This window comes from Mus caroli, chromosome 10 (assembly GCF_900094665.2).
Source record: "Mus caroli chromosome 10, CAROLI_EIJ_v1.1, whole genome shotgun sequence".
Classification (NCBI taxonomy): domain Eukaryota; kingdom Metazoa; phylum Chordata; class Mammalia; order Rodentia; family Muridae; genus Mus; species Mus caroli.
The window spans coordinates 25,086,690-25,096,253 of NC_034579.1; the positions used below are offsets into that span (position 1 = coordinate 25,086,690).

Consider the following 9,564-nt stretch of genomic DNA (forward strand, 5'->3'; position numbering starts at 1 on the left):
GGGGGGGTGGGGGAAGCCGGGAGGAGAGGGAGAGGGGGAGGGATTATAATGGAACCTATTGCATTTCACAGGGTTAAATTTTATCCTTTTCTATTTAGTATGTTTTAGTCCTGGTTTTTGGTTTTCAGTTTGCAGGTTTTTGAATAGCAAGCATGTGTTTTCAGCTAGACTCTTGGGTGGGTGTATATATGTCAGTGAGAGAAAGAGCTGTTTATAACAAAGTACTTGGAGAATTTGCAGATGTAGGCTGGGGGCGCCTTTGTTTGAGGCTGAGTCAGAGTTTGGATTTGTCGGGAAGGTGTACAGTGGTTATTAACTGGCTCTTCTCTCTGTCCCCACATTTGCCTCCCCAGATGTTCCAGCCTATCATTCTGCTTATTCTCATCCTTGTCTTATTCTCGTCCCTGTCTTACACAACAATATTTAAACTTGTCTTCCTTTTTACACTGTTTTTTGTACTGTAAATTTTCCATCATTTGCTGTCCGTTGTAGTGTTTTCAGTTGTTTTTATTTTGTCCACCCTTCAAGACAAGACATAAAAGAAGTATCATTTCTGTAGTAGCTGATGCTGTAAACAAAAAAACACTGAAGACTGCATATCTCTGTAAAAAGACACAACTCACCTTACACTGTCAAATTCACTAGGAAACCCCAGCGACCAAAGTGTTTCAGGTAAGGAAAAGTGAGTTATCAGAGTTTTGTGTAGCTCATATTCCTCTGCCTTTCTTTTGTACCTTTCTTTGTTTTGCACTCTTGAGTCATAGTTGACTGGTTGACTGTGAAAAATGGACTAAGTCTCATAATTATTCTGTAGGAATTGAGTATTATTTTACACCTGGAAAATCTCAGCTGGTTGCATTTTCAAATCCCTGTAGAGGCATTAAGTATAAGTCAATGTAGATGATTTATAAATTATCTCTGATATAAATTATGTAGATTTGTGAGCATGGTGTTACTCATGTTAGACAAAAAGGAAAACATCAGTGTCTAATAAGTATCTGTTGAAAATATGAAATGAGAAAATGTAGCTCTCTTGGAAAGTAAATGATGTTCTAACCCTGACATGGTCTGTCTCCAGAGATGTGTTTGGAAGCATGAATCTAATGGCCTTTTGGTTTAATAAGAAACTAAATAGTCCCCTCCTGTTGAATTTTCCCCACTTTTCACTAAACCAGCTATCCCCGCTTCTGTATTACATGTGAAGCCATGTATCACTGACTGACCATGTTGCTTGCAGTCCTTTCTTTTCTATGATAAACTACCACTCTGCAGACCTAAACTTACTTTGGTGACCCCTAGCATCCCTGTCTTGTATATATCTAAAGCCTCCTGGTTGGACTCTGTGTACGGAAGGTTCTATTCTGCCCATCTTGTTATTAACTTACCCACCATAATCCCAGAGTACATCAGAATTCCAGCACTGGGCTGAGATGGATTTATCCTAATACTGGGGAAGGTAAGACAAGTGGACTGTGAATTTGAGGTCAGCCCAAGCTATCTAGCCAGAACTCAAGTAAAAAGAATAAGAAAAATCATATTCTTCTTAGTTCACGAATTAGTCTTTACAAAAACCTGTGATAAAATGATGTATCTGTACAACAAGAAACAGATCCTGTGGAAAAGTTTGCCAGCTGAAAAATGTGCAGGTAGGCCTTGGGAATCCCAGGAATTTCATCTGCAGGAAAGTGTTTTATTTCATTTCCCTACAGATCCACTTTTTCTTTAAATATTAAATTTAGGAATGTTTTTGCAGGGAAATGGTTCAGTAGGTAAGAGGACTTGCTATGCAAGCATGAGGACTGGAGTCCAAATCCCCAGGATCTATGCAAAGAGTTGTGTGTGGCTGTGCATTGGGGCTGGGCATGCAGCAACAAGGCCAGAAGGAGGAACATATTAGAGGAGGACATTCAAGATCTTCCTCTGGCCTACACAAGTGCTTGTGCTTGTATACATTGCATATGCATGCAGTATACACACATACCATATATTACATACACACTCACACAAACACATGCATATACTACATGCATATATACACTACCTGCTACACACACACCACATATACAAACACACCACATACTATGTGCACACACATACCACCTACTACACACACAACACATATACAAACACACCACATACTATGTGCACACACACACACACACCACCTACTATACACACAGCACATAACACACATACCAAATAACACACATACCACACATGCACACTATACATACATATACACAACATCCCCTTTTGACCTTCATAAATGCATGTACCTACATATTCACATGCATGCAGTACCTGCATATGTGCATATACACACCACAAACAACATCCTTCTCTGTCTTTCACTAGATACCCATACTGTGTGTGTGTGTGTGTGTATGCTCACATATGTATAGCACCTGTATATACACACATACACACACACCACATAACATCACAACACACTATACATACAAATCACAATATATAGTATGCACAACATACACACTACACATCCATACACATAATATCCCCTTCTGACCTTCATAAGTGTGTGTACCTGCACACTCATATGCATGCAGTAGACACACACACACACATACACACACATTTAAATTTAGAAAGTTTCACAGCAGTTGAAAAGTTTAATTTAACTGCTCTTAATGTCCGTTATCTTTTCTATGCTTGGGATTTTTTTTTACTTTGTTTATTGAATTTTAATTATTTTGGAGGTCAGGAAGGAAAAGTATTGTCTAATGAATAGTTACCAGCACTTGGAATCAGTCAATAAATAGATTTTGTTTGATTGGATGTTTTCTCTTTGGTTTTTCAATGTTAGTAATGGAACCCAGGATCTTGTATATGCCAGGCAAATGCTCTACCTTAGAACTTTATGTCCAGCCACATTTGGCTTTTAATCTTGAAATTCAAAAGACTAAGGGATTAGGTAGGCTTTCAGAAGAAAAGAGGAAACAAGGGAGAAAATTCTGAACTTGATCAAATTGGTGGCACAAGTCTATACTCAAAACAGATGGGAAAGTGAAGAAGGGTACCACGGCAAGTTTGAAGCCAGCTTGGGTTACAGTTAGAGACTGATTCAAAACCAACCAGTCATGTAACAACAACAACAGCAACAACAACAACAACACACACACACACCCCTTAAAAACTCAAACCTGTCTACTAGATTTTTGATATTTTTCCAAGTTACAAACTCAATGGAAGTGAGCATATATGTTTAAGGGTTGAAACTGACAATTGCCCGAAATGTCTATAACACTTGGAGCCACAGACTTCCCCAGCCAAGCAGTGGTTCTTAGCTACCTATGGAGATTCTGGGAATATATGGGAATGTTTCATGATGCACAGGACTGGCAAGTTCTCTACTGTGTTGTTGCCATTTTTTAAAATACGGGGCAGAAGAGAAGGCCTTAAGTCCTCAGTGCTCTTGCTGAAAATCTGGGTCCCATTCTCATTGGCTTCTCATAACTGTCTGTTTGTAACTCAGTTCTCGGGAACCCTGTGTCTGATTCTGGACTCTGTAAGCACTATGGACATGTGATGCATATATAGACATGCAGGCAAACACTCATAAACATAAATACACATAAAAATAAAATTAAAAGTTCAGGAAGAAAGAAAAATTCTTCCCACTCCCCCAGTTTCTCAAAACTAACATAATTGAAAACAAAAGGAACACGTATTCAATGGCAAAAAGAACCAGGATGACAAAATGCAAGGTAGGCACATTACAGATGCATAGATGTGTACACTAAATCAAACCCTCATACTGATCTATACGCTGTAGCAACAAATCCGTAGGCTTTCTTAAAGGCACTGGAAATGTCTGCAGCGATAATGCAAGGACCATAGCAGTGAGCTTTGCTCTCTGGGATAGCCAAATAGTACTATCTTTAGATCTCATCTGGCAGTCATGATACGAACTCATATGGCTGAATTTTAATACAAGAATGTTATGTGACTCTTACATCCCAAGCCATGCCTTTCGTAGATAGAACCGTCTTAAGATACTGGTAAAGGGACAGCAGTTTGAATGGGACTGGCCTGGCTACCATACTCTGGGCTCTTTGGATTCACTCTGACCAAATCTCTGAACTTATGGATGCAAACTTACTCTCCCAGTGAATTCTGAGAAAGGCATTTCTAACTCTGCTCTGTCGACTGTCCATCCAGGTTTCTAATGTGCTTCAGCATGTACACAGGCACACACAAGAGCACACAGCCAACCTGCTGTGACATGTAATAAGTTCACTGGAGTCAGGTGGTGAGAGGTCCCTGTGTCCAGAGAAGTGGCTAGTAGGCTAGTGAAAGGAAGGTGGTCTCAGCAAACTACCAGTGAAGTAACTTTTTCTGATCTTGTTCTTTTAATGTAGGTTCTTCTGTAGGAACCTAATATTTAGGGTAGGGAAGACAAGTTTAAAAAGATGGTGCCCAAGACCTGTGAGAGTTACCAGCATGCCCTTCCTCTGAGCACCTCACTTTGCTCCCCCACCCCTACACACTTCCCTGCCTGTGTCTCTGACCTCATTTCGGCATTATTTTTGTTACTTTCTTCAGCGTGCAGTTATTTCATTTTTGCTGGTTTTAAATGATCAGCCTCATGAAATCTCCCAGTTGTTGATACAGGGAAGCTTCTATTCTCACTTTCAAAGCTAGGTTATCTAAATAACATGCTGGAGATAATTTTTTTAAACCAAAATTATTGTAGACAATTCCCTTCTAAGGCACTTTCTTGGGCATAGAAACTAGAGTCTTGGTGAATTTAGCATAGGTTTAAGGAAAACAGAAATCTGCTTGGTTATTTTTAAATAAAGATGACTGAAACTCATTAAGCAAAGAAATTTTGGTTCAAGCCAGGAATGTGCAGTTTATGTGGTAGACTGGGATGTGGCTATTTAATTGTCTGTCACTGAAGTTTGGAATGTAAGCCTTAATTCCAACACTCTATGCAGTGTCTTAGCTACAGTCTCCTAGAGTAAGTCTCCCCTAGTAGAATCAGGCTCTAACTGATTGTGGGAATAAACAGGAAGTGGTAGAGGGTAGTATTAAAATGTGAGGAAAGTTAACTGTTTATTAAAATAATGGAATTTGGTACAGTTCAAAACCACTATGCATAAAGCCATATCTGTTCGAGCCCTCTTTACAGGCAAGAAAGGTACAGGGAGATAAGCAGTTTTGAATCTGTAATCTGGTTTGGAGTAGATGAGATGGTTTCATATATAGTTTGATGATAATGTACCCCAGTATTCTCATGACACTTGAAAGATTTCAGAGAGAAACACAGGAAGGATACTTCACGTTCTGAATACACCTCAATGAACGCAGTAGCATCCATGTGCATCTACATAGTGCTTTTGTGTCAACAGTTAGGAGGGGGAGGAGGTACGAGTGGCTCTTTTTCACGATGGCCATACTGAAATTTTGTGAAGCCATAGACTCAAATGGTTCCTGCTATGTAACCTAATAAGTTTCCATCAATACCCTCTCTGCTTGAGCATATATAGATAGTAGATAGATAGATAGATAGATAGATAGATAGATAGATAGATAGATAGATAGATAGAAAGAAAGAAAGAAAGAAAGAAAGAAAGATAGATAGATAGATAGATAGATAGATAGATAGATAGATAGATAGATAGACATGGGGGACTCACACACACATATGGTGTTTTGTATATCAACCCCCAAACTAAGTTCGGTGTAGTTTCTCTTTTTCATGACTATCTATTGTTTTGCTTTGGTTTTTGAAAAATATCGTTGACATTTTATTTATACTATTAACTCTTTTTTTGTAATTTATTTTTTTAATTAGGTATTTTCTTCATTTGCATTTCCAAGGCTATCCCAAAAGTCCCCACTCCCCTACCCACCTACTCCCACTTCTTGGCCCTGGCGTTCCCCCCTATTGAGGCATATAAATTTTGCAAGATCAAGGGGCCTCTCTTCCCTATTAACTCTTGAACAGAAAACAAATGCCTTTAAAATAGACCAGTTACATAGAATCTCCAAGGTAGTACTGAAACTAATTTATTCTGGAGTTTAGGTGAGCTCTAGGCATCTGAACACCTTCCTTTGGAGTTGTATCACCTACTGGGGTTAGGGCTATCACTTGGAGAGCCATCCCATTGTTCTCACAGCCTTGGACTCTTATCTGGGTGAAGAAGCCACAGTGAGGCAGGCAAAGGGCAGAGTTGGAAGGAGTTGATTACCTTCCTCGTATTTCTGATCATCCCCTAACTTTAGAAGGGATGCAATTGGTTCCAAAATAGGTCCATTTCTCAAATATGTTGTTATTTTACTAGAATTTTGGCTAGAATTTAAAATAAAATTTGATAGTTCAAAGGTGTTTCTTTGGACTATTTCTTACATCTGGAAGTGTTTATGTATAAGCCCCATGACTTGGGGCTTCTTGTTTGAAATTACTGAAGTTTTAGAAAGTAGGTAGATTCAAATTATCACAGTGGGTTCCAAATAACTGCAGTAGAAAAAGCAAAGCTTTAGGGATATGATTGTGCAAACTGTCCAGAAAGCATCAAGAACTATGCTATACTATAAGGTTCAAACACAGACAGGCTGACAGGCATGCAAAGTGCCTCCTGACTTCATCAGATACTGAACTATGCCTTGACCTTGGGGAATGAGTCTGGCAGCTGTAGAAGTTTCTGATTACTCTGAGGTGTGACCTCAGGCCTCTCATCACTAGGACTTTCTCACTAACAATGCCACAGATCTTCCCACTCTACATAATGGCCTCAGAATCTAGGCCCCAGCCCTGCTTCTTTCTTTCCAGTCCTTGCTCCTCTTTCTCACCCATGACATATAAGTGAAACAGAAAGCTATTCTATGCTCCTAGCTTGTTCCTTCTAGTCTTTTCTATATGGTGATGACTTTCCTTTTCTGTGCTGGCTCTGAAGAACCATCAGTTGGCTTCTTATATCACTACCGTTGTAGCAGACAACTTTTGGAAACATAATGCTATTGCCTGTGGGATAGCCACATTTTTAGAACACTAAGGACTATTCACCGCTCCTCCAAATCACTCCCTAAATGGCCAGTCTGGGCCTCAGAATTTACAAGCAAAGAGAAGTGACTCAGGTTTGCCATCTAGTGGCAAAATACTAAATAGACACCCTTAGCAGAATGCCCTCCTTATTTTGATTCTTTGGTCATCAACAAGTCATGAATCTGTCAATAATAGAATTAGATGCTAAACACCAATTTGAAAAGCTCAAAGGGATGTATTTTTGTAATTTTAAATAACATATATTTCTCAAGTACGTTATTATTTTACTCAGAATTTGGACTAGAATTTAAAATAAAATTTGATAGTTCAAAAGTGTTTCTTTGAACTATTTCTTACATCTCGAAGTGCCTATGTAAGACTTGGCTAAAATATCTATTGTCATGTCACCAGACCTCAGAATAGAAGAAGCCAGCATCCCATGATTCTTGGTAAAAAAACAAAAAAAACAAAAACAAAAACAAAAAAAACATCCAGTGCTAGGAAAACAGTGCACTAGCTGAAATGTAATAGTCTAAGTATGGAACTCCTAAGAGAAAATGTCCTTGGTGTAGCCATCCCAACTTTTACCCAGTCGGAGTCTCATATGCATCAAAGTCATTTTTATTCTCTTAACACACACTTACAGCTCTGCTTTTCTAGGATGCAGAAAACATAGGAGCACATTTGATGGGGGCGGGAGTCCACACTGGACGAACTGATTGAAAAAGTTCAAAATTCCTAGTTTTCACGAATAGTTCAGTATAAACCTCCGAGCAGTGTGAGCGAGCTATGGCTGGTTGTAACACTAAACTGAATCCCTGGGTAGAACGCTGTACTTAATTACAAGAAAAGAGACTTGAGGAGTTGTGCTGTGGACCCCATTTCTTTGACTCCTCACAGTAGCTTTTGTAATTCATGAATTTGTCTTATTCCTCGAATCCCCCCTCCCCGAGTGTGACCTGAGATGATGTTGCCACTCATCAATGTTTTATACGTTGAATATTAACTGAAATACCTCACATCTGTCTTCCTTAAAAAAAAAAAAAAGCGCAGATACTTTAAGATTGAAGAGCTCAGCTGAAATGTGAGGTCACATACCTTAAAGAATCTATACAAGGCAGACATTGTTCTGTAAGGAAGGATGGGTGGTGGTGGCACACATGCCTTGAATCCCAACACTTGATAGTCAGGTTCAGGGCCAGCCTGGTCTACATAGTGAGTTCCAGGATGGCCAGAGCTACACAGGGAAACTCTATCTTAAAAAACAAAACAAACAGCAACATCAAAAAGTTTTCAGTGGAAAGAATGGCTATCTAAAACACAGTGCTTATAGTATGGCCTCCAACTTTAGCCTGAAAAGAATGAGATTTCTTTTCACTCCAACATTATTCTGTGCTCTCGGTTATTTTCATGTTACCTTTATAGAAAACAGAAACACACTGTAAATATTATTGAATGGGAAAGAAGGAAGAAACACTGTGCAAGCATGAACTCAGATAATTCCCAGTCTTATAGCAGCCGGAGTTGTCTTAGCTTGAAGAGCAGAGGTCAGAGTGCAGCCGTGAGACATCAGTCCTCACATATGCCACATATGTTGACATAGGGTACCAAGTCACTGATGCTATGCTGTGCCAGCTTCAGGACAGTTCTAACCCTGCCTCCCATCTTTCTATGGAAGTGCTAGGGTCACAGATGCATACCACCTCATTCAGCTTTTCACACTGCATTCAGGGATTGAAGCAGGTTATTAAGCTTATGTGACTAACACTATTACCCATTAAGCTATCTCTCCAGGCTCCAAGTTTCTTTATCTGAGTAGCAAAATAAACTCTCAACTATATGGTGTCTTATGGCACACTTGACATATAGATAGACATATAGATAGACTATGGACTCCCTTGATTCAACTCAGACAGATTTGGCAAAACCAGAAGCCAGCATCTTATTCTCCAGTCAGAGCCAACATCCTTATCCCTGATCTTGAGTCTTGTCTCTTGACTTGGTTGGAATTTTAAATTTCACAGAGCTGTCCTGGGGATGAGAGGACCGGGATTCTATTCTTAGTGTAATTAGTGGCCTTGAACAGATGATCTCATGACAGGGTCCCCCCCTTCACTGTAAACTGAGAAGGTTAGCTAGATGACCTCAGAGGCTCTTTTTGGCTCTAAATTCGGTGAGTCTGGAAACACCTGCTCATGCCATTTATGTGTTCAGTGTCTTTCTTCTACTTTTCCAAAATGTTCTAACTCATGGCTACTGTCATCATACGTACAAATGTTTTTAAACCTTTTTCTATAATTTGCTGTATTGTTTCTTAATGGTAGCTGGTCTTTCTCTATTAACTCTTATTAAGTATTGTGTATATTCTGTTCCACTTTGAAATTGGGTTAGCAGGCATGCAATTGTGAGTAAAACTCTTTCTGAAATGGAGACCAACAATTTGGGTGTGTTTGTTATTTTGAGATGAATTCAAATGTTCAAATGGCTTACAAATCATCTGCATTACACAATAAATGACGTGTTTTCTATAAAATCGTTGTCATTTTAACACTTTA

At 39.2% G+C, this 9,564-nt stretch overlaps 1 protein-coding gene across 1 annotated transcript in view; it reads left to right on the top strand.

Moving 5' to 3' along the window:
- Soga3 (SOGA family member 3) overlaps window positions 1-672 on the top strand; it is a 54,960-nt gene extending 54,288 nt beyond the window's left edge. Inside the window, exon 7 of the mRNA XM_029482758.1 lies at window positions 354-672. Coding sequence (XP_029338618.1) covers window positions 354-464 — 111 coding nt within the window. The 3' untranslated portion in view covers window positions 465-672. The remainder of the gene's footprint in view (window positions 1-353) is intronic.
- Window positions 673-9,564: the final 8,892 nt, after the last annotated feature.